Source organism: Uloborus diversus, chromosome 2 (genome assembly GCF_026930045.1).
Source record: "Uloborus diversus isolate 005 chromosome 2, Udiv.v.3.1, whole genome shotgun sequence".
NCBI classification, from domain to species: Eukaryota; Metazoa; Arthropoda; class Arachnida; order Araneae; family Uloboridae; genus Uloborus; species Uloborus diversus.
The window spans coordinates 60450044-60477053 of record NC_072732.1 but is presented as its reverse complement, the minus strand read 5'-3'; the positions used below and the strand labels follow the sequence as shown (position 1 = coordinate 60477053).

Sequence of the window (27010 nt, the reverse complement as noted above, 5' to 3'; positions counted from 1 at the left end):
ATTCGAACCAAGCATTCTTTGATGAAAGTTTTTTTTTTTTTTTTTTTGAGGGGGGCAGTGGGGTTAGTACTATTACCCCTCAAAATTTTAGACATGTTTTATAACACACCTTGTGTAAAAATCTCTTTATAAAAAGTACTTTTTATTTGTTTACCCTTGATTTATCAAATACTGATTTGTTATTGTTTCAATGCTCTTATTTTTCTTATTTGATATCACGAAATTCCTTAATTTGTTCAACTATGTTTATTTTTCTGAATGTTCTAGGAAATAATTTTTTATCAAATCAATATCTAATCACACTCTCTTCTAATGAAATATTTCATGAATCTGGTATACTATGAAAAGATATTCTTAAAGGAATGGAACTTCTTATACCAAATGTTTGAACCGAACATTAAAATGAAAAATGAGAAATAAATGAATAAAACTTGTCTAATTCAAGCCAACTTCATCTTAAATTATTTAAAAGTTATTATTCAATGTTTGAAAATATGATACAAGTGCAAGCATATTGCAAATAATGCACAGTGCACATCAGCCAAAAGCTAATCATTCAATGTAGTACTTACTTACATTTTGTTTACCTAAACATACTCATACCTTGTGATAATAATTAACTTATACCTTCTTTAAAAGGTGGTCCATTATCACCTAGTAACCCTTTGCCTGTGCAAAAATGTGTTTTACTCCAATTTGAAAGGCACATAATACAGAAGACTAGTTTTGTTATGTATTTCATTAAAACAAATTTTAAAAAATTAGCTAGTTCAACTTATGTGCATTTCTACTTTCACACACATACTAAGAACTGATTGAATATAATATTTCGGACTCTGCTTGTTTATATGTTTTTATAAATATACACCTATACTTTATACAGTGGAACTCCCAACTTTAGGTTTTCTGTCGAACCAACAATAAAATAAGTTCTAAGCATGAGAACGTAGAACCAGGGCTGAGTTAAAGATCTTAGCATTTTGTTTAAAAATTGACTCTTATCCAATGAAGTAGTGGGGAAAATGTGTAACCTCTTTACTTGTTTTTTGGTTTTAGATAGCATTTCATGTTTAACACGATCTGTACTGACAGTGTTTTGCAAATTTGCTTCTTAGATAAAAAAAAATAGTTTTAGAGGTCTTTACGCTTAGAATTGCTTGATCAGCTGTGGGGACCCCCTTGATTATTTCATCTTCGTCACTATCATCGAAAGCAGGTAGTATATCTGATATTAAAGGCATTCGTGCTGTCATTAGATGGAACACGAACTTCTGGAATATTTTCAAGAAGAGTGTCAGCAGCTTTAATCCTCAATTAGCATGAAGATTGGATGATCAGAGGGAATCCCTCTTGCAAACAGAATCCAATTAGTCAGAACAAAAATAATGCTAGTGTAGCTTCAAACAGCTATAAAACAAATTTATTTTGAAAATATAGAAATCTAAAAAAAATGTTGTCCGAGTTATGTAGTTGAAAAATTATTTTGATCTGTTGGTAGAAAATCATATTAAGCTGACTTTCTGCAAAAGGGTAGCAGAAAATCCAGGATATTTTAACATTATTATTTAAGCCTTTTTCAGGAACCAGCAGAAAATGATGTTGGAAATGAGAACTTTTGAAACGAACAATGTTAAATCAGGGTTCCACTTAAAGAAATTTGTTTGTTTAAATACGGAAAAGGTGAACTTTTCTTTTCTCTCTTTTTCCTTGATCATGTTACTATCTTTGCTACTAGCAGTACCCACACAGCAATGCTCGTGCTGAAATTTTAATGGAAGTCCGTTGAATAAAAAAAATTGATGCTCCCTCCCCCTCTAATGTGAAATGATCATTTTTCTTTCTATAAAATGCATAAACACCTTTCAAAAAAAAAAAACCTATTAAAGTTTTTTTGGAATTTAAACTTTTCGTCAAATTATTAAATTAGATTTACAGTTGCTTTAAAACTATTTAGCGAGTGAAGCGGTTATTACTGCAATTTAAAATATTTTGCCAAATAAACAAAAAAAAAAAAGACATCAAATAATATCTTTCAAATGTAAAAATAATTCCGCAACTCTACTGTTTATCGCCAAACTCACCCAGCAACCACTCTATCATAATCCATCCATGGAACATTCAAAAATCATCGTCAGAAAAAAAGAAGAAAATGTCGTACATTTCACTCGGATAAAAGCAAATCAAAAGTTTATTTTCTTTCAAAACAAATCGCCAAAACAATGAATTACATTTACGGTTGCTTTAAAACAATAATCCTAGAATGAATTGCTCAGCGCTTAACGCACCAAGCGACCACAATACCAGAACCCAGCCCTTTTGAGAGTGAAGCGGATGTTTTTTCTTTGGCAATAATAAATCTTTCGCCAAACAAACAAAAAAGTATAAAATCACATTAACAGTGGCTTTCAAATCTTTATATTAAAAACTGCGTTGCCCGGCTTTGCCCGGTCTACCTTGAGAATAAAAATTGTGTCAAGTGACATATATTCAACAATCAGGCTTAAATAAAAGAAAAAACACATGCAGGATTACCCTTCCAAACAATGACGACAGATATTAAAATACTTTTAAGAAATTAAAATGCAAAAGATGGATTTTAAAAATATAACCATGGAAACACGAAATAATATAAGTTTAAGAAATTAAATGCAAAATAAGGAAAGAAACAATGGATTCAAAAAGTGTAACCGTGGAAACGCGAAAATGAAATGTTTGACAACTTGAATCAAAATGACATTTTTTCAAAATTGATTTTAAAATACTTGTAACTTTTTCCCTTTGAAGATAGAAGCTAAGTTTTTCGACTAGGTCGAGAGAAATCTGGAGTAAAAAATGTCGCTTTTTCCAATGGTGTCAAAAAGAAACCTCTGGGACAATTCCTTCACTTTTTATTGATAGATTTAACAAAGAAAGTAGTGCCTAAATTCCAGCTAAGCCTAAAAAAGTTCGAGCTAAAAAGGCAAATGACTCCCGCCGTAATTAAGTAAGAGCATTGAAACAACTTGTTTAGAACGTGGAATATTCTACCTTTTTTCAACGATGTATAATATTAATATGTTCAAGTAATTTTTCACTCCCATATTATGGAATTTATGTGAAATTTGGGCCTAAATTGGAATAGAAAAAGAACTATTTATCCGTTTTTTTCGAATTATAGCCAATGTCACTCAGTAAGAAAGCACCTTTCATATAGTGAAGGAATTTTTCAAATAGGTGCAGTGGTTCCGGAGATTATCTCGAACATATAAAGCTCTCTCTCTTTATAATATTAGTATAGATTCTTCAACTTATGTTATTTATTGTCTTCTTCTTGAATATTATTTCTTCCAGTTTGATGAGTTAAGCAAACCTTTAGAAAATGATGTGGAGTTTATATTCATTAGACTCAATGTTCTGCGAGAATATTTAGCCAAGGAATTGACTATGGAAAATTTACCCTTTCCATTTGACTTAGAGGTAACATTTTGCTTTTTATTGGTCAAGTATCTTGCCCTATGTTCTTTTTCTTACTTACTGTGCATGGATGAGGATTCTAAAGCTTTGCAGTTTTGATCTTTACATTTTATTTCTTTTTTGATCAATTTTTGTAGTTATTTAAGGATCAGATAAATCAGCATTGCAGATTCATAGTTGAATCGATTTTTAGGGAAAAATGTGTCAAGAGATGAAAACTTATATATATATATATATATATATATATATATATATATATATATATATATATATTTATACACATAAAATTCCATATGTCGAAATCCGTCATTTTCTCTCAGAGTTCACAATGCTGTTAGGGCTGCAGTGTAAGAGTTGGAGTCTAAATGAATTCAGGGTAAAGGAGTTAGAGTTGAACTTTCAAAAATTTTAGAAGTCGCAGACTGAGACATTATTCCTCCTATTACGCAGCCCGGACATTAGTCACCTAAGCAGCGATTTAAAAATTATTTTATCCTTTTCTTTGAGGAATGCAGTTATGACAGCAGATTTAAGATCAAAGCATCCTAAGTGAGATATGCAAGACCATAAAGTGTGATTTCTATGCAAATTTTTATGTTACAAATAAAGTTTCTTGAAACTGACATTTTATACTATGAAAAGTAAAAAGCTTGTTATTTGCTGTACAAATACATATTTTTTAAAGTTGCATGTTTACTTTTGTTTTACAGCGAGTTATAGATGATTGGGTGTTCATGTGTTTTTTTGTTGGAAATGATTTTCTTCCTCACTTACCTTCGCTTGAAATAAGGTATTATTGCTTTTATAAATTGTATCTGTGTATATCTAAGTATTTCTTAAAAAATCTATATTAAAAATGTATTAAAAAAATTAAAAAAAACTATGTTCTAAATTTTTACAGTTTAATTTATGTATTTAACAACAGTCCTTTTCAAATAAATGTATGCACAATAAGAATTTTTACATCCCAGTGTAAGCACTAGGGACTGCGCAACCAAACTTTTCCCCTATTTTTCGTTGCCTATGTTTTTTTCTTAATTTATTTAAGCAATATTCTATTGCTGCAGTGTAGCATAGTGGAACTGAACTTAAAAGGGGGTCCGGGACACAAAAATCGACAAATTTTGCAATTTTTTTTATCATTTAAAAAATTACTCCGTTTCTTCTGCTTAAAAGGACGTTTGAATCGTGTTTCTATCTTTATTAGAACAAAAGATATAATTCTTTTTGTTGCCCGCACCTAACTAATGTGTATTGGACTTTAAAACTTGAAACGCGTTTTTCTCCATGATGCAATTTTTCCCGATTTCTTGCATTCAAACTCTTATAAGTCAAGAACCAATGAAGATAAAGTAATGAAATTTGGAGCATGTCTTTTTCAAACAGTTTACTTAATTTTTTATTCGGCGATTTTGAAAAAAACGTTTACTACAAAAAATATGGTTTTTTTAAAAAAAAGTATCTTCGAATTTTTCGAAATTTTTCTTCAAATATTTTTAATTTTTTATTGAATCAATATTTTTAAAATCGCCGAATAAAAATTAAAGCTTAGATATTTGTGCATACTTTTTACTTCCTTTTACAAAAACGGAAGTATTGTATTCGCGAAAAAATTTTCACTCAAAAATCGCCCTTAATTTCCATTTTGCTCACCCCCAAATGAATGTTGAGTTTTTTTTTCGATTCGACCACATGCGGAAAAGTGCCTAAGAATGTATAGACACGCGAAATATCCATTTTGACCATCACCGAGGTAATTACAACGACTTTTCTCGTGACGTCTGTATGTATGTGCGTATGTGTGTATGTGCGTATGTGCGTATGTGCGTATGTATCTCGCATAACTCAAAAATGGTATGTCCTAGAAAGTTGAAATTTGGTACATAGACTCGTAGTGGGGTCTAGTTGTGCACCTCCCCTTTTGGTTGCTTTCGGATGTTCCTAAAGGGGTCTTTTGCACCTTTTTGGGGGGAAATCATTGTTAATTTCGATGTAAACTCAAGTGGCGTTATAATTTGTCGGACACTTGGCGATATATCGCCAGTCTTTTGGTCGCCATGTTTTATCGCCAACTTGGCGACAAATTTGGCGGAGTTTTTTTTTTTTGGTTTCAATTTGGCCATTGTTGGTGATATTTAGAGAATAAATATTGAATCACATTAAAATAGCGAATAATGGGGAAATGACATTAAATTGGAGTAAAAGGAAGTCATGTGATGCACACATCAGCTCGTTTGAAATAAAGTTGAAAATTGACCAACAATATTTTGAGTAATAGCAATTTAAAGCAACCGCATTTTTTTTAAAAAACAAATTAAATTTGAATAAAAATTTTTTTTTTTTCATATTCATGTTGTGATTTTGCTTATTAATTAAATGGTGAATCAGTGTAAAAAAATTCAAAACTCTAAAGTATATAAGTACTTGGTTGCTGTAAAAAGGATTCAATTTCATAACTGGCTAGGGAGGACGAGGGGTGATGCGTTATTTTTAAAAAAATTCTTTATTTCTTGCAGTTTACTTTTTGCTAGAATTTTTCCTTTTAATTTGCATTCAAATTCAGTGCAAAATCCTTCTAAAAATTTACCTTAACAAAAGACTACAAGTGAAGTTCAGAACATCTTTGTATCAGAACAATTTCAGAACAACAGAAGTTCAGAACATATTGTATGTTAAAATACATGTTAATCGGTTGCAGAAACAACGATGCTACGACGTACAGCGCAGATTCTTGATAAAGTCTGCAGATTATTTCCTAGTTGAGGCAAAAAACGCATAAAATTTTAAAAGAAAGCATACTGTTATATTTCAGTGAAAGAAGATTTGTGCCACATTATCTGGGATTTAATTACTGGTAAAATGTACTTGCATATTTTAAGTTTAGCATGTTATTTTAAAACATTTCGTGGTGCTCATTTAGATATTACGATTAATCTAATTCGGTTTATCTTTGCAAACTGCTGAAAAAAATTCTGCTGCCATATATATATATATATATATATATATATATATATATATATATATATATATATACACTAGTGGCACCCGCACGGCTTTGCCCGTAGTAGAAAATTAAAAGGTCTTTTGGTTCGCCTGTATATTTACAAATAATGTAAGATGAATTTCTCGCCAATTGGCTTGCCCATGTTATGGTTCCACGTTATGATAACTTGATAATTTACTCGTCCATCTTATGATAATTTTGCTCAAGAAAATTTTCTTAAAATTGGAATAAAAATAGAACAAAATCGAATTTTTCGAAAAGTCGCTTCGAGGTGTACACTCCCATGCTACAAACTAATTCTGTGCCAAATTTCATGAAAATCGGCCGATCGGTCTAGGCGCTATGCGCCTCACAGGGATCTTGACAGACAGAGATCCGGACAGATAGGCTTTGCTTTATATATATACTAGCAAAGATAGGCTTTCAGCTTTATTATTTGTAATATATATATATATATATATATATATACTAGCAAAAATACCCGGCGTTGCCTGTGTCAGAAATAAATGTAAGAAACAATCGCTACTTCCTTTCGTTTTCTGCTTGAACTGAAAGAACTCAAAACATATCACTTTGACGTGATTAAAAATCGAGCCTCTTCCTTACTCATTAAAGTAAAATAGCAATAAGTATAAAGAACGAACGAATATTCACTTAGAAACGAAAGCAGGAATTTAAGCATATAACAATTTGAAGAATTTCCAAAATATGAACTAACAAAAACAAAGATCACTGAAAAAACTGTGCGCTTTATTTAATTAAGTAGTACACATTCAAAAGAAAAAAAAAAGCTCTCTACTATTTTTCTTTAAGGATGCAAATCACTTTGACGTGATTAGGAATCGAGCTTCTTCCTTACTCATTAAAGTAAAATAGCAATAAGTATAAAGAACGAGCGAATATTCACTTAGAAACGAAAGCACGAATTTAAGCATATAACAATTTGAAGAATTTCCAAAATATGAACTAACAAAAACAAAGATCACTGAAAAAAACCGTGCGTTTTATTTAATTAAATAGTACACACTCAAAAGAAAAAAAAAGCCCTCTACTATGTTTCTTTAAGGATGCAAAAAGTAGAGTTTCCAAATGTTTAAGCGACTTCAAACTCATGTCTGCTCCGGAGAAGCGTTGATTCAAAAATTTCATTATGATTACTTTTATTATTGCTGTTGTTAGGCAACGAATTTTTGTAACAATGGGTTTTATATTCGCAACTTCAAAGCTCGAATACGCTACCTTGCGGTGATTGCCAATACCAAAGAAAAAGGTAAAACATTCCATTCCACGAGTTTTCTTTGGGGTAAATTTCCGGCTTCAAGCGGTTTGTGGTGTAATGTAATTTCAGAAGAATAAAAAAGAAAGCTTCGCACAAATACGATGAAAAAATACTGTCATTCACTAAACTTCAAAGCAAGTTATAAATTATGGCATTTGTTTGTTTCACCTTTTGTCATTCGCCATTAGACAGTGGCTGCTGCACCCCCTATAATTTATTGGAGTTGCAAATTTAATTATTTAATGGGAAAATGATATGAAATTTACTGTTTTCCACTATAACTTTTAACAACTAAGTTTTTAAGGAATAAATTACAGCCTAAGTTGCTCCCTCATAATGTATCTATCTATGGTGAAAAAATGGTTAAAATCCGTCCAGTAGTTTTGAAGTTTACCCCGGACATCCGGACGGAGATTAGCCCTTTATGTATAAAGATGAGATGCAATTCCTAAGAAAGCAATGTCATGCTTGCTCCAGAGAGGCCTTGATTCAAAATTTACATTATGATTACTTTTAATATTGCTGTTGTTAGGCAACGAATTTTCGAAACAATGTGTTTAATTTTTAATCATTTGATGTGGAAATTACATGACATATACTGTTTTCGATCACGACGTTCTTAAACTAATTTTTTTAGCAATAAATTATAGCGTAAGTTGTTTCCCGATTATGTAGCTATCTATGGTGAAAAAATGGTTAAAATCCCTCAAGTAGTTTTGAAGTTTACCCTGGACATCCGGACAGAGATTAGCCCTTTATGTATAAAGATGAGGATGCAATACCTAAGAAAGCAATGTCATGCTTGCTCCAGAGAGGCCTTGATTCAAAATTTACATTATGATTACTTTTAATATTGCTGTTGTTAGGCAACGAATTTTCGAAACAATGGGTTTAATCTTTTATCATTTGATGCGTAAATTACATGACATTTGCTGTTTTCGATTACGACGTTCTTAAACTAAGTTCTTTAGCAATAAATTATAGCCTAAGTTGTTCCCCGATTATGTAGCTATCTATGGTGAAAAAATGGTTAAAATCCCTCCAGTAGTTTTGAAGTTTACCCCGGACATCCGGAAGATTAGCCCTTTATGTATAAAGATATATATATATATATATACATTCCTTCAGGGTGTCTCAGTTAAATGTTTCAGAACTCCTTAGAAGAGTAGGATCATCCAGACAACTCAAAATCATAAAGCAATGCAGGGTTGAAAATACTTCCCAACCCTAGAAATTTTAGATTTGCTTGGAGTATTCCAGACTGTTCGGAGTTCTGGTGCTGAAAATGTGATGTGTGTAGTGTAGCCAGTTCAAAAAACTTCGAACACTTACTTGGACCCACGTACCTTTTGCTTTTTTACATGTATTATTGAAAAAGATTTTTCACTTGCGGTCTCTTTTCTTTATGGTGCTTCAATGTGCATCACTGCTTCAGAAAAGTATTTCCGATCCTGCATTGCTGTAAGATTTCAAATCGTCAGGATGCATCCTACCCGTTCTAGGAGTTCTGAAACGTTTAGCTGAAACACCCTGCATTTATATAAACATAAGCTAATCAATTTAGAAATATATTTCGTTATAAAAACTGCATTTTAATTTGTAATTGTTGCTAAAAATATTTTTTTAGCCATTATTTAATATTTACTGTTATTATTGTTTAAATGTTGAAAAACTTATCTGTTCCAGAGAAGGAGCCATTGATCGATTGGTGGAATTATATAAAAAAGCTGTCTATAAAACTGGAGTAAGAATTTTCTTAACTTTTATGAAGGAGAAGTTGTTTTATTTATTAGATTGATGTCTTTTAAACTGTGTAAAAGGAGGATGAGGAATATTAAGAGATAAAAATGACGGTGCTAATGGATAGATAAATGTATGACTAACTGAATAAATAATTGAATGAATACATTAACAAATAGATATATGAATGAATGAATAGGTAAATGAATGAATACATTAATTAAATGGATGTATGAATGAATAAATAAAAAATTAATTACTGAATAAATAAATGTGGAGTAAATGAATAAATCTGAATAAATGAAAGAATCAATACATGAATGACTGTTTTAAACTTAAAAAAAAAAAAAAAAATTCATTCTTATTCAATTTTAAATTTTGATTGTTCCCAAATTGCTGAGAGTTAGCATTTAGTTTTTTTACTGTGTTCATTTTCATAACACATAACTACTAAATTAACGATAGTTTTCAAAAAATTTTAAATTTTTTAACTACATTTATTATTTTGCATATCAGATTAGTAATTAAGCATAGCTTGCATTTTTGTTAACATGTTTTAAATTTTATTTAAAAACATTTAACAGTGTATCCTTATAATATAACTTCGCTTTAACAATACCCGATTTAAAGATTTCCTCAATATAATGATATGTTTCACTGGTCCAGATTTAACTGCATTGAATGTATATGCTCCTCAATTTAACAATATTCTTGATTTAACAACAACTTTTTCCAGTCCCTTGACAATCATTAAATTGGGGTTATACTGTATTATTAGTTTAACCTATTGTATCATTTCAAACATGATTACTGATAATACTTCTTGTTATTCCTACTTCAGTTAACTGGTATAATTAAACTACTTGAAATCTTTTTCAGGGCTATGTTACAGATAGCGGCCAAGTAGAATTAAGTCGAGTTCAGCTAATCATGACTGGTAAGCTTAAGGAATTTTTGGAAGGAATGCATCGTAGCACATTTGTATTTGAAAAGGAGAGTTTTAACTTAATAATGAAGCTTAAAAAGAAGTTTTCAAAGCAAGATTTTTTGAGTCTTAATAATAATAATAATAACTCGTTGAACCTGTGCAGGACTTCTTCACTCTATAGTGCATTCAGCAAGAAGTGATAGTGAAAGTAAACAAAGCTACATAACACTTGGCCATTGTCTGTTTGGTACTGGGATAATTGAAAACAGCGGCAATCAGATAAGGAAAGTATTCATTCACAGAACTGCCAATCGGATGTGTAATTCATAAAAGTGCCAAATGTTGGCACCAAACAGTAATCCTCTTTGCTTACTTCCACTATCACATCTTTTTAAATGCGCTATAGTATCTACTCTTCAGAGTAATGATAAAAATATGAGATGATATATAAAGCAGTGTGAGAAGTTTTTTCTAAAATTGTTATATGAACTTTATTGTCCTTTTTTATATATATATATATATAAATTTTCATTTGAGCTCTTTCCCTTTTTCCAATACATTGCCAAAAGTTACGCCATATGCTTGATTTTCAAAAATTACCCCACTATGGCGCAACTTTATTTGGAAGAATTTTGATTTTTAAGAAAGTTGGTGACTTTTTTAATTGCAATTATAGTGTTGGGAGACAAAGCTTGGAGATTCTAATCTGCCACCCCGTTTGCCAATAAATGCTTGTGCTTTTAATGTTTTTAATTTAGTTAGTGACTTAGTTTACATTTTAAAGGAACTTCTAACGTAATTTTTTGGCTTCCCTTATTGATTTGGTGTATTATTTTCGGAACGGAACTTTGGGTAAGATTTTGATTACTAGAATTTTTGTTGGGAAATTTTTGGGCGGCAAAACCTTAGTTAATGTGTCTCTGCCTTGCTGAAATAAATCTGCCTGCCAGAATAAAACTAATTTGCTCAAAACTTGGAGATTAAGCGAAAATCCCAATCATCAAACCATCCCTTAACTTCTAATGCAGCAGAACCTTGTTTATCCGAAGTAATTGGGACTAAACCTATTTGGATAATTGAAATTTTTGGATAATCGTGAATTCATTTATAATCATCTAGTTTAATATGTATTATCGTCATTGAACTCTTATTATGACTATTTGAACTGTTAAATAAATTAAAATTATATTTTATGACAGGCATCTTGCATGTAGGGTGCTTGGGCCTATCATAGCAATAGGTCCCAGAGTGTTATGGACCTAGATTTGAAAAAAAGAAGAAAAAAAACTTATTTTTCTTCATCTTTTTTCAAAAATGCAGTGGCGCACTACAGCAAGGTGCCCATGTGACAAATATGAGTTTGCTTTGCCTCTTCGTTAAAGAGCTGCTAAACTCAATGTTACTCCTTTTTAGTTGGATATTACCTGAAATTTTTTATCCTCAGGTCTTGTTTGTTTATGATTACAAAAAAAAAAAAAAAAAATTCTGTGTGATTTTAATCAGTTTGTTTAATTTTCTTTTTTTCTAAATTTTAGATTTAGGAGAAGTAGAAGATGAAATTTTTAAAAGAAGGCAAGAAACAGAAGTAAGTCACAAAATGTTATACATATTTACAATTGAAAGGCTGTCTATTATTTTGCATATGTATATGTTTACCTGCTGAATTTACTGTTTTTCACGGAAGTTTCACCATTTTTAGGCTGGCTCCTAATTTTCTTTTTTGATTATTTTCTCCTGTCTTTAAAAGCAATTCAGCTGAGATTGTAAGTTGTGTGGGGTCAAAATGTTGGGTGGGTAGGGGGAGAGGGGGGGGGAAGGGGAGCTAAAATTACAAGAAATATAGTTTTCCCCAATTATTTTAAATTTTCCTACCTCAAAACTCAAGTAGTAATGTTGGTAATTAGAAATATTAACTATTGTAATCTTATGCAATTCTTAAATTGAAATTTTTATATTTTCCATTTTCAAATTTCTAAATGAAATTCTATGATTCTTTCAAGTCTCAGTTTTTAAATTTCTTGAAGAATGCAGAACTTTTGTTTTGGTTTTAATTTTGTTTTGATTTCCTTTACTTTTGTTATACATGCATAATCTTTCCAATCTTTGGAAAATATTTTAAACTAAAGGAACTGCCAAAAATTACTGTTACATGTTGAAAATTCAAAAAGGAAAATCAGTGACCAAGTACAACTTGCTGCTTTATCATAGCAATAATCATTCTGAAGAAAAATATTTATTCTTTATAGTGAAATGATTGCATATTTAAGGGTGCATTAAAAATCTAGCATTCATTGGAATTCATTTTTTCAAAAGTGATTCAATAAAGGCAATTTAATGTATAATCAGTGTCAAGAAGTGCTTTACTAAATGCAAATCTGTTAAAGAAAGTTTCACTGGTCATAATAGAACTGTCGCTATTCATTTTCCCAGTAAATAGTATTTATAAATTGTTTTGTAAAGTATTTATTAATTGTTTTGTAAAGTATTCTTTTTATCTTTTGCAAAAGTTTTTTATTTCTCTCATATGTGATATGCTGTGGTGTTTCCATTATACTCCATATACGCGTATACTCTCAAACATTTTTTAGGCGTCTAGCGTATACCGTCAAGCTTCAAAATTTTTCATAATGGCATATTTTGTGCATGATCGCATACACATATTGTACATAATGGATTACTGGGAGTATACCCTGAGAAAAATTGATAGAAACATCACTGGTGATATTTACATTGTACATATCCGTTTATGTTTTTGGTTTTGATGAATCAAAAGGGAAAGATTAACAAAAGTGGAAGTTCTTCCTGCGTTTTTGCATTAATTTACATAATAAGTGATATAGTTTTCAATTTTATTCAAGTGTTTTCTGAAGGTAAAGTGAAAAATTTCTTTTTAAAGATAAAAACAAAATTTCTATTTATGATGTTATGTCTCTTTGTGTTTTAACATACTTTTATACCATTTTTTTTCAGTTGGCTTTTAGAGCTCGTCAAAAAGATCGAAAAAAGAGAATGAAGGTTAGTAGTTGACTTACTCTGTTGTACTCTTATAGAGTGCATGTGTGTGTGTGTGCTGTCCATGTTTTTACTTGAACTGAATTTTCAGGCAAATCATTGAACTTTCTAAGATATTAGTAGTTAATATGGTTTAGAAAAAGTAATTTTTGTCAATCTTTAAAAATGCCATTGAAACATTCAATAGTTGTGTATTATTGCTCTGGCTTTCCATCATCATACTTTAATGCTGGTAAAAGGTCCATTAATCTCTCATGCCTCTATTTCTCATTCATGGGTGCAAGACCTTCCGTCTCAGGACGGATTTCCGTCTTGGACAAAATTTCCAAGACAGAGGTTGGAATGGAAAGAAATTCAATATAACCATGAATTTACATTGACAGTCACTCGATTTTCCGCCATGGACTTGTTTTATTTGCAACGTGCTTTTGAAGTAGTGGCTTTTAGACTCGAGCAGTTTGACTTTTTTTAGGTAAAGCTCTGTTATTTCTAGCTCACTGCATTGCAGACCGTAGAGTTGCTCGCTATTCTCCCTGAATTTTTGAAATAACCGTCTCTAGTTGAAAATTTAGCCTTTTCTCTTGCTATTTTCAATCATCCATTTTTTTTTCAAACTTCACACGCATGAACGAAAATTATGTGTGCTCTTAAATTGTCTTAGAGTTGAATCTGAATCACCGTTTGAGAGTGATTGCTGATGGGATGAAATGTTTACGCCACAGCAAAGGGCGTCCACATACCAATTGTGAATAGTCATTGTGAGTAGCTTTCTGTTAAAATTGTATGTTTAGCAGTCAATACTGGTTCTTTAAAAACTTATGAGCTGAAAAAAGATTTGCTTTCATCTTTTCTTATCCTTGTTTTTAATTTATAACTCGTGTACTGCATTAAATTATATAGACCATAAAATGTATTTTTAAGTTATTTTTTTATTTGTTTTTATAGATGAGTAATAATCGACCTGCTTGGACACCAGGAGGGCAGTTCAGTCCTATGGTAATTCAAAATGTGTTTTGTGCTTGGAATTGAGTGTAAATGATTACCTTTCTATTGCCAATTCATTGTTTTTTATTCCATTTTCCTTTGATTGACATTCACTGTTATTACAGTTTCTTAGAATCAGTTTTGAACAACAAAAGTTGAAACGGATTGTACACCTTCAAAAATATTTAAAAGAGCTAACTTTTATTCCACTTAACAGATTTGAATGCATTGTCACATAAGTTCAGTCACAATCTAGTTATGTTATAATTTCTGTTACTTAAAAGCAAGATAGTGTTCGTATGTTACTGATTTGGACAACTATTATATATTCAACATGTTTCAAACATAAGATAATTAGGCAGCTGAATTTAAGTCATATGATAATTATTGGTCTTTTACTATAAAGTACTTGCCTCCATATTTAAAAAAAAAATATTCAGTGCTTTTTTTAGAAGTTGGAAAAAAAATTTTGTCAGAAATGATTTTAATTGAAAAAACTAGAGTTAGATTTCTTAGTCACAGCCATGGAGGAAGAGATACTTTCATTATAAAAAAAGTTGCAATCGAGAGTTTTTTTCGAAATTTAACACAAAGAAGGCTTCTGTTGCATTGAAAAGGACCTGCATTGCTTGTGTTCATACTCAAATAAAAAAAAAATGAAAAAAGAAAAAAAATTGAAAAATCCAAAAATATGTTAAAGAAATTGACTGTTTTGAACATGGCTTTCAATTGAATTGTGGCTACCGAAGTTTTGTGAAGTTTTCAGAAGTCAAGAAATACAAAAAAAGGGTGGTTCAAAAAAAAAAAAAAAAATTATTGAGCTAGAGTCCAAGCCACACCCTATTTTTTTAAGACTTACTAATAGCATTATGCTGTTACAGTTTTAGCTTCTTATTCAAATTTTAAGAGGATGCTCAATGACCCCTTAGTTTAACATTAGCCATAGTATAGGAAATGCCACAAGTTTAAAAATATTTTATTTCCCCTGCTTTTTTTTCAAAATAATTATTTTATTGCGATTTATGTGCTTATTACTAGTGTATAGTATAATATGTAGCGTTGTTTTTTCATTTCAATGTATTTTTTCAACCTCCTTCCACATACGTATAAAGTTTGGGGGATGGGATTGAGCACACTCTTTCAGTTGAAATAGGAAGCTGAAATTCTACCAGCATATATCTATCCACAAGTCTAAAAATATTGAGGGGTGACCCGTTATCTAGAAGAAACTTTTTTTTTTTGCATGTATTTTTGAACCACCTTCATGTATATGTTGGTTATCTGATTTTTGGGCAATATTACTATGTTTAAACTAGTGATGTTCCGGATCATTAAAAAAGTAGATCCGTGGATACGGATCCGGATCATTAGTGTCAAGATCAGCAGATACGGATATGGATCTCAAAAATTTTTTTTACCCAATTCAACTAGCCAACTGTAAAATTTGTTACGGAAGGTACTTTTGTCAGAATAATGGCAGTTTCTTCAAAAAATGTCAACTGCGGCAAAAATATAATCAAGACTATGATTTACTCTTTAAAGAAATTTCCGTTAAAATTGGGGCAGAGTTGGAAGGAATGGACCAATGCTGTATTAAAGATTAGATGGAATAGAAAAAATTATTTCTGGCTTACTCAGTAGATGTAGGATACAGGAGCAAGAGTGTAAAGCTGCTACTTGACAGGCTAGAAATAATTTTTCGCATTTTATTTTCAGCATAAATGCAGCGCTGACCCATTCCACCGAACTTACTCCGACCGACGAAATACAGAGCCGGGAACACCTTTACAAACAGTAAATAGAGTATTTAGTCTCACCTTTTGTTTTGAAGGATGCCGAGAAAAACAAAAATGAAGAATAACAGAAACCTCAAATCAATAACAAAAATTAATATTAAATTAAAAATTAAAAAAAACAAAACATGTCTCAGAGAGCCGACCTCATATTAAGATGAAGTTCGCGGGTCAGATTACACATTTGTTAACAAATATGAACTGACAGCAGGTAAAAATTTTAAATCATTGAGCTTTTTCTCCTTATCTTCCGACTATGAAATCGCTACCAATCACTCATATAAAGGCTTAGAATTGCATTTAAAATTTACTTTATAAGATTATAGCTCCTACTGTATATAAGTTGGAAGTTTCAAATAAATGTCATACGCAGAAAACTTCGTTCTTTCAATTAGGGCCAACATAAAGTAGGCGTACGGGTAAATTTTTACTACCATATTTGTGAAAAACGTTAAGTCGATTTTAATTAATATGTCCGGTAACTAAAGTTCTACAAAAACGAGGTCAAGATAAAAAACTTTCGATCAAATCACCTTTTGAATTAAAAATAAATTATCAAAATCGATTCATCTGTTTAGGAGCTACGACGCCACAAAAAGACTGATACACACTTTCAAAACTTATTTCCCCTTCCTTTTTGCAACGGGGGGGGGGGGGGATACAAAACTGGCTTCTGAAATGATACCTTATAATTTAAATAAGGAACAAAACCTAATTTAAACGGAATTTAAGAGTCTTTTATTAAAATATTTAAAAATTTTTAGAATAGAAATGATCCGTTTGAGATCCGTCAAAAAAGTAACGGATACGGATACGGATCTTTATTTTCCCTCGGATATCCGCGGATACAGATACGGATATCCAGAACATCACTAGTTTAAACACCTTTTAGCATAAAACATAAATTTTATTTATGTTTCTCAGGCTCTAAATTTTATGTATCAAGCTATTAATCCCCAATTATGTTTAGTTATATTCTAAAAATACTTGATCTAAGTTTGAAAAGCCTGTTAAGTATCATGTGAGCTTTATAATGTTGTTGTAACATTATTAATATTTGATTACATTTGAGGCAGTGAGAAGCAAAGGGATGCAAGAGGACATTTTCAAGTTTTTAGTAAAACACGTTTAAAGATAACATCCTTGGTAGGCTTTCATTGAATTTTTTTTCTAAATCATGCTGTATAGCAGCAACTACCAGGCCTACTAGTACCATCTCTTGCCCCAAGACAGAGGAGAGGTTCACGTACCATGTGTACTAGTTATCTTTAAATTTTTAATTTTGCCACTTACATCCCTTTTGCATCTCACTGCCTCAATTGTAATCATTCTTATGTTTTTCAAAATTTTAACGAAACCAATAAACTAATTGCATTTTGGATAACTTCAAAAGTGAAATTTTGGAAAGCTGTTGATTGAAGACTCTTGTTCAGCTCTTTAATAAGAAAGATTTGATTCTTGAAGACTTTATTGCTTGATTGAGTTTTATTGGTCCAAAATTTGCACCGTTAAAAGGTTAAAATCTAATAAGCCTGGTTTTAATTTGGGTCAAATACTCAGGGCTCCTATTTGTTCAAAATTTATTTAGTGTTCAGCCAAAGGAAGTTTCATTGCTGCCAAATGAGTAGAATATCTGATAGTAAACAATTATCCTTGCATTTGCAGTTTTAGTATTCCTAAAAGAAACGGGACATCCTGATCTGCCTTTAAAAAATGGACAGGTTTTTAGATTAATATGATTAATGTCTGTGTTACCAATTTTGCCATTCTTCTGTTGTAAGAGGAAAAATCCATCTTTTCTCTGAAATAGAACTTTTAGTTTTACAAATTATTCGTTAACTAACAGAAATATGTTCCAAACATTTTTGTTGAGTAAAATGTTAGCATTGAGAAGAATAAGCAACTTGGTTAAGCTATAAAAATACAACTCTTGATAGCGAAAATATGAAATCAGTACTACATATTCAGGTGATTAATATTCCGGTTTTATGTTTGATTAGATTGTATTATTCAAGTAAATATAGTATTTGAAAGTTTTTCTATTGTATTTCCATTTAGCTAATTTGGAATTAAAATTTAAATGAAAGTAATTATTTTGAAATACGTTTTGTTGTTTTAATCAATTCAAATTTCACTAAAGAAAATATTGATGCATTATATGTGTATGATTAAAAATTGTTTTGTAAATTTGCAAAATACATGTCATACCGTAATATTTGCAACTATGCATGTCGTCATGGTGTCGATGGTGAAAAATTGTAAAAAAAAAGGAGTTTAGTCTTATAATTTTTAAAGTGGCACCCCTGATTTTTGCATTAAAATAATTTAATTGCTTTTCTCGTTTGTTTTTTTGTGTTATAAGTATTGTGATACTTTTTCTTGTTTGTTTTATATTTTAGTCTGCATCAAGTACACCGTCACCTGTTCGAAATGCTCGACAGGAGGCATATCAGATGAGGATGCAAAGCACTTCATCAGCATCAAATTCTCCTAATAATTCAAGAGAGAAGTTAGAATCAATGATGACACCAGTGTGTATATTTACAACCCCTAATTTAAACTGCATAAATATTTTGCCTTTTCATGTAAACTTTAATTTAAGAACCAATTTTTGAGTAAGTTTTTTCCAGCAAATCTTTTTTAATGAGGATTTTAACAAATTTCAGGAATCTTCCCCATCAAATACCCAGGTTGGTGAAAAGAGAAAAAGAGAAGATGAAGATTCAGATGATGAACCTGAACCTGAAGATGATGTGAGGTAATTTGAAGCTGTATTCAAATTAGAAGATTTTTATTTCAAAAATTAAGCAGTTTTACTCTTTCTCGGAACTAGAACCATCTGATCTCTTGAATTAAAGTCTATGCAATTATAAAAGCAATCATAAATGTCATATAGTTATAGTCTTTACCAGGGATCGGCAACCTTTCTGGAATTAAGATATATTTTTTCCGATGTGGTAAATTATTCTTTTTTTTTTAAGAGCCAAGTATAAGTACATACATCACTAATGTTAGGAAAAATAATGTAATGGTTAAATAAGAAAAACAATTTCAAATAGCAAATTGCAGATTACTGCAGGCTAGAGATGTGTCGTTCATGATCGAACGGGTCAAAAAGAACGAATTCTTAAAATGAATGGATCCATTTGTTCACTTAAAAAAAGAACATCCGTTCTTTTGAACGGTGAGCATTTCGGAAAATCGTATTGATGCACTTGTGATAAACTCGCATCTTTAAAACTTTCAAATTGTTACCACTAGTCGCCTTCAGATTTAAAAAATCTTTTAAGCATGTGTTAAAAGATTCATTCAATTTTAGAACAGCCAAGGCAAAAAGATGCATTGTCAATATTACGACCTTAATTGTATCTGTATTTGCTTAAAGTTTCAAAATGTTGTAAGTATAAGTATTCTTTCTTCAGATATTGAACAAATAATATTAATTGCTGTTCCAACGTAATTATTGCTTCTAAAAGATTGCACAGCATTATCTGCCTCTTCTAGATTCTTAGTCAAGTTTGAATACTATGTCATAACATCCAGAATTGTAAAAAACTGCGTCTGCTCGTCATTACAAGTACTTAACTCAGGATGTTCAATTCCTTTTTGAAGTAGGAGTGACTTGATCTGTTCAAGCCACAAAGCAAAATATTTGAGTACTGATCTTTTGAACAGCTTTGTTTTGTGAAAGATCAGAACCTAAACTATTTTCTTCCTCTAATCATTGATTCTACTGCGCGGCTTGTGATCCAATGGTTGCCAACCCCTGATCTGAACTTTAACTTCATAAAAGGTTACAGTACATGTAGTTTATTCATTATTAAACTCAAAAATTGCTTTGTACTGCTGGGGGAAGATAAAGGGCTGTAACTGCAATTTTCTAACTCTCTCCCTCTTTTTTCTTCCCTTTTGGTCGCCAATTGTATTTTAGCTTTATTGTGCAAACTTGGTTTCTGCTGGAAATAAAAAAACGTCAAATTCCAACATTTCCCTACCTTTAGTGTGGAATTCAAAATGGGTTTCTTCAAGTATCTCACAACTCATTTCTGCAGATACTGCCCTTTACTTTTCCATGGCAGTGGAAGAGAATTTTATGTTTAAAGAAACTTGAACTCAAGAAGTTACTCATAAAAGGGATGTTTCTAAGCTCTACCAATATTGTCTTTTTGAAATATCAATCAAGTTTCTGAAAAATAAGTTGTAAATTATTTTATTTTTTTCTGTTGCAAGGTTGCCTTTGGTGTTGTTTTTACCATTATGTAAGAGACACATTTTGGAATCTTTAATTTAGCACAAGGTAGGAGAAAGTTATTTCAGTTTTAAACATTTATTAAATAAAATTTCAAAAATTTTTGTCACTTAAAAAATTATGTAGTGTTGTTGCAGTATGTCAAATATTTTTAGGAACTAGTAGATCTTCCAAGGTTGTATTAATAAAGCAGGTGCCAATGTGTAACCTAATTTTGGAAATTATCGTTAATCTGTTTGAGCATCGCTTAGGATAATACAGTTTTTGTGCTTGGCTATTCAATAAAGCTGTGAACTTATTCAGGTAATGAAAAATTAGGCACGGATGAGTATAGAACCTGTGTCAATATTTGTGTTGCAGTTTGCATAAAAATGGAAGTTCTGCACTCGAATATGGTAATGCAAATGTTCAATTCTGTTTTGATCTCTTTTTGAGCTTATTCATTATTGAAAAATATAATTATGTGGTGTGCTTGATATATTTTACTGTTTTTGATACTTGATAAAAAAAAATTTTTTGTAAGAATTTGGAGCTGTTTCATTTTTTGTTTGAGTGCCATCCAGAACAGATCAGTTTCTGTAATTACTATGTCACATTTCTTGACCTGCTTCCCTTTTATAAAACTCTTTTGCCCCTTTTTTTGCATGCCTCATGCTCATGCCTTTTGCCCCTTTTTGAAACTAATAATTGCAATTGGAAATACTGCAGGAAAATGTGTCCTTTCTGTTAATCTAAGATGAATAAATGCCGAGTCGAAGTTATGGGCTTATATATTATTATTTATTCAAGATCTAACATCCTCTGGACTTCAAAATTTCCAGATATCCAGGGTTCTCCGAAGTTTAGATCATTAATTTTTTTCTTGTCATAAAACAAATCAGTCCTCACCTTCTGAATTTACTCAGTTGTTTTTTATGACTGGAGCATGTTTTCAATGCTGAAAAAAAAAGCTGACATTTTATAAAAAATATTTTTTAAAGGTAAAAAGAAATCACAGTGCAAAAATATTATTTAGAAACCATCATGGTACTATCTGACCACGGATTGTATAGAAAGGTAAACATCCGGTTTTGCAGCCGGAAATAGACGCATCTATTAGTTTTTATGGCTATCAGCGTTTGCAGATGTATGTTAGCCTCTAAATTAAGCCGTGTCTCATTCAAATGAGTGGAACACACGCAGCAAATTTTTACTTTTCCCCTTCATTCAGATAGACTCGTCTTAACTGGTCGTTTGCCAATTCTATACAATCCGTGGTTGGACAGTATTTACCTAATAAGGCTCTATTGATCTGTAGACCTCGCAACACCTGTCAGATTGTTTTGATATAGGAGAAACTGTTTAATGGCGGTTTGCATAAGTTATGCAGGAATACCTAGTAGTACTTAGTACCATTACTGTTTAACTAGGGGGCTATCGCCCCCTGCTCGCTATCGCTCGCCAACCCCCGGAACTGCTTACGCAGTTCCCTGTGGATCGCTTCGCGATCCATGCTCGCTTCGCTCGCTCGCTGTATGCCAATACATTAGCCTAGCTAAAATTTTCCGTAAAAATTAAAGTTGGTAATTGCATTTAGGTCACCATCCATTTAACCAATATGAAAATTACGTTCATAATGTTAATTTGTCTGCTTTAGCCAGATTTTCGACAGTTTAACTTTGCTGTATGTAAGATGACTGCCTTGGCAATGTGCACAACTTTACCATTATAGATACAAAAGTGTCTGTCATTGCTTTGGAGAGATTGCACTTCTACCTGTTGGTCCGCGGAAGGTATTTTATTTCCCTTCTACCACCCATTGGAAAACCAATGAAGGCATTCCCCTATCCGCCACCTGGGGACGCGCCCTCTAGGGGTTACAGGCTCCCCCGAGGGATGTATTTACATTATTTACACTCTTATATATTTACATATTTACACTCTTATATATTCTAATCTGAGAAAACTTCCTCATATACACAATTAAAAATGTCCCGTTTGGGAGCCACAACTGACACTGCTTCAAAAGATCTTGTTCTTGATAATGCCACATAGAGCTGGCCATGACTAAAAACAGGCTCAGAGAGCACCAAACATATTTTCTCAAACGTTTGTCCTTCTTGTTGTTATTCTGAATCCTTGCCACGTCACGAACAAAAAATGGTTTAACTAAAAACGCGAAAACTCGCCAAGGCTACTTTGCTTGCACAATACTAAAACTACTATAACCCTAAACAAATTTGGCGAAACCTTTCAGCTGAGAATAAAAGGAATAAAGTAAATTCTTTCTCGGTTATTCATTTTGAACTGAACTGTCGTACTGAAGCAGAGAATAGACGACGCTCAAAGCGCCTACGCGTTCAAAACAACATTGCCGATGAACATGATTGTGGAGCAATGTGTGAAGAATGCGAATTTTGTGGTGCTCTTTATTGGCAGAAAGAGCGTAATACTGCAAATAAATATACTAAATGTTGCCATGACGGAAAGGTGCGGTTACCGGCATTGTGTGACGCACCTGATCTGTTGAAGGAACTGCTGACTGAAAATTCCCCAGCCGCTAAAAATTATCGGCAGCGAATCAGAGAATACAACTCTGGAAATGGCTCGTCTTAAATTGGATTCAAGAACGGTTTCCTGCCTTCTTTGAGCTTTTCTTTGCTGATTAAGGTTGAAATGGGCCACAGCCCGACTCAAACTCATCTCAAAAAAAAAAAAAAGTTCGTTGAGTATTCTGTGATTCAAGATTTCAAAACAACGTAGAAGTTTGTTTACATGATTTATCGGCGAAGTGTTGCCAACAGAGGTTTAGAAATTCACCCCTTCATTTGCCGGCACGTAAGAGAATTATATATATAGATAACACTTAGGATTTGAAAGGGCATGCGGACATTAAAAAAGGTTACCAAATGAACCTGTTCATCAGGAAGAATCTTCTTATTTCTTTTGATTTTATATGTTTCTTGGTTTTTTCCTTTTTTTCCCTTTTGTATTTTTGAAAAGAATAAAATGGCTAAAATAAGTTTTTTTTTTTTTTTGAGTTATTTTATCTTAAACATTTATTTAATATAGTGATTGAAATTTGAACTAGAAGCGTGTACTCTTAACAATTAATGAATATGCATAATTTTCATGTAAAAACTGGTTGCTTGACTTTTATAAATTTTAATAGGATAGTAATTGGTTATTCTAAAATATTGGTTTAAGTGAATTCACGCTTAGGAAAACATTATTTTTTATAGAAAATCAAGTAAGTTACTTCTATTATATTTCATTAAAACAAAAGTATATATATATATATATATTTTACCTATCACTAATTAACAAAAGTTAATGAAATTATGAAAGGAAGAAAAGTAAAATATGATGGAACAATTTTATTGTTTAATATATCCATAGACACACATACACTGTGTTTTTACAGTAAGTACCGTTTTTAAATTGTACTTTTTGTTTATATTTTTTGACAAAATATTGTTTGCTATTTTTATGTATTTTTAACAAAAGTGAATCAAACTTTCTCCACTGGTATGGTAATGTTTAGTAATATTTCAAGCAATGGCATTGCTTAAATTTGTGTCTAATTGTTAGATGTGTCAAAATCATAATCGCAGACCACACTGCTCATTTTTGCTATTTGAGATAAATTTTTGTGGTAAGAAAATGTATATATTATTTTAGGTTATGGGAAGATGGATGGAAAGATCGTTATTATGAAGTGAAATTCAGAGTTGACAAGAGTGATCATCAATTTAGATATAAAGTGGTAAGTATTATTTGCCCTTAAAGTGATTACAGTTGTTTCCCGCTTTCTTTTTAAAGTGCATTTAAATAATTAATTTCTATATGTATAGGCTGCTGCTTATGTGGAAGGACTCTGTTGGGTACTGAGATATTATTATCAGGTAAAAGTATCTTTTTAGTTGTTAATGTTATTTTTTTCATTAATTTTGCTCTTTTTTTTTTTTTGAATAAGTGTATTAAATGTCTTTCATGTGCTTTAATCTTTCAGAGCTTCATCCCTAAGATTTTTAATGCAAATGTATGGTGATTTACTATTGTTGTGGTGTTGGAGCAATATGATTTGTGTTTCTTGTAAAGATATTCACAGTTGCAATATTGCATTTGTATCTAGTATTGCTTTTGGTTGGAATTCAATCAAATATGTTGATAGCTCTCCCTATCTCTTTATGTTTCCATCTGACCCATTAGCCTTCTTCTTAGACGCATAACGCAAAATATATTTGTTGTTTATTTTTGTACAGAAAATTTTGGTTTTTACTTTAAGAATTATGTTTTGATTAGTGAAAAAAATTTCAAGTGTGAAAGATGTTTTTGTTCTTAAAATGGGAATTTCCCCAAGAATTTCGGTTAAAAATAAAATAAAGGACAAACTTCTTAAGAAATCAGTATGAGGTGCGCATTGAGTGACCCTAATGAATGTTGTGCTGAATTTCGTGACTTTAATGATGGAAACAGAAATGTGAACCAAAATGGCTGATGATGTAAAGGGACAATGATGAATGAAGTACACCGAATATATAGAGGGAGAAAGAGGGGGTAAAAATGAGAAAAGAGTGAAAAATGCATTAGGAAACCCAAAAATACCCCACCAGTACTTTAGAATGTATTCTGTGTGTAATTATTGTTTTTGTCCATGTGTTTTTTTATTTTTAAAGTAATTGTTTTTTCCATGTTATTGACAGGGCTGTGCTTCTTGGAATTGGTATTTCCCATATCATTATGCTCCATTTGCATCAGACTTCATCAATATAGGTGATATTAATATCAATTTTGAAAAGGGAAAGCCGGTGAGTACTTTTGATTATAAAATACAGTGGAACTTATTATTTCTCAACAAGTCAAACTTGCAGGGAGAGAAAAAAAAAATGCAAATTTATTATCTTATTGTAAATTTGACTTAAAGAAAACGAAAACAAAACTATAGAATAAAATAAAATTCTGCCATGGAAATTATTAAATTTTTATTCAATTTACTAAAGCCTCCTCAAGACCCAGATATCTTCTATTCTTTAGGCATTCATTTAGCATTAAAATCTTTTGTCAACAATCGTTTAAGGGGGTCAACATTTTGATTTTTTTAAAAATTGATGACATGCAATTAGCACATCACACTTCAATTCAATATCCTTCTTTGCTATGCCATAATAGAATTTTTTTATTGAACTTTTTCATACAGGCTTAAATTTTAAAGTTTTTTCTTAATCATTTTTATTCAAAACGTTCAAGACTCAACGAAACATCACCACCAACACTTGGTTTCTAGTAAAGTAGGTTAAAACAAAACCCCTAGAATAAAAAGACATTGCTGACCAAAAGATGCATTGCGAATGGTAAACTCGACTTCTGGTATCTTCAAATTTAAAAATCACATGTTTCATGATAGACTAATGAGGTCGTATGTTTACCATTCATCAATGGAATAATATTTCAGGATAAGATTCCTTTTAAAACCAGGGATTAAAATATGGATGTTGTCTGTTTTCCTTGAAATGCATGCCAGAATAAGGGGCACAGCCATAACTTGTCTCCTTGCACAAGATCTACATTCTTAAAAAGAGGAAATGTAAATCTTGTCAAAGAAAAATTGATTTCACTTCAAGAACATGTTTTCATTTAATGGGAGGGAAAAGGGCTGATTCAACTTCTGGAGTTAAGTTAGTAGGCAAAATTAGATGACAGTCAATAAATTTTGGCTTATCAAATACTAGCAGTACCTGCACAGCGATGCTCGTGCTAAAAATTTAATGGCAGTCCGTTGAGTAAAAAAAATTGACTCATTTTTCTTTGCATAAAATGCATACACACCTTTTCAAAAAAAAAAAAAAAAAAAACCAAAACAATTAAAGTTTCTTTGGAATTTAAAACTTTTTGTCAAATCATTAAGTTAGATTTACATTTGCTTTAAAACTTTATTTAGCGAGTGAAACGGTTTTTACTGCAATTTAAAATATTTCGCCAAATAAAAAAAAAAGACGTCAAATAATATCTTTCAAATGTAAAAATAGTTCCACAACTGTATTGTTTATAGTCAAACTCGCCCAGCAACCAAGCTATCATAATCCATCTTTCTAACAAAAAAAAATCATCCAGTGGAACATTAAAAAATTATCATCAGAAAAAAAAAGAAAATGTCGTACATTTCACTTGAATAAAAAGAAATCAAAAGTTTCTTTTTTTTCAAAACAATGAATTACATTTACGGTTGCTTTAAAACAATAATCCTAGACTGAACTGCTCAGCGCCTAACGCGCCAAGCGACCACGCTACCTGAACCTAGCACTTTTGCGAGTGAAGCGCATGTTTTTCCTTTGGCAATAACAAATGTTTCACCTAACAAACAAAAAAGTATAAAATCACATTAACAGTCGCTTTCAAATCTTAATATATATTAAGAGCTGAGTCGCCCGGCTTTGCCCGGTCTACCTTCAAAATAAAAATTGTTTCAAGTGACATATATTCAACAATCAAACTTAAATAAAAGAAAAAAAAACACCTTGCAAAATTACCCTTCCAAACAATGACGACAGATATTAAAATACTTTAAAAAAATTAAAATGCGAAAGAT

The 27010-nt window shown here is 31.3% G+C and overlaps 1 protein-coding gene across 1 annotated transcript in view; it reads left to right on the top strand.

Annotated features, from left to right (window-relative positions):
- LOC129235175 (5'-3' exoribonuclease 2-like) overlaps nt 1-27010 on the top strand; it is a 169485-nt gene that overhangs the window by 29129 nt on the left and 113346 nt on the right. Inside the window, exons 11-22 of the mRNA XM_054868864.1 lie at nt 3331-3456; nt 4164-4243; nt 9423-9480; nt 10356-10413; nt 11940-11989; nt 13375-13419; nt 14362-14412; nt 18593-18724; nt 18860-18951; nt 24103-24187; nt 24276-24326; nt 25128-25232. Of these exons, the coding sequence (XP_054724839.1) occupies nt 3331-3456; nt 4164-4243; nt 9423-9480; nt 10356-10413; nt 11940-11989; nt 13375-13419; nt 14362-14412; nt 18593-18724; nt 18860-18951; nt 24103-24187; nt 24276-24326; nt 25128-25232 (933 nt within the window). The remainder of the gene's footprint in view (nt 1-3330; nt 3457-4163; nt 4244-9422; nt 9481-10355; nt 10414-11939; nt 11990-13374; nt 13420-14361; nt 14413-18592; nt 18725-18859; nt 18952-24102; nt 24188-24275; nt 24327-25127; nt 25233-27010) is intronic.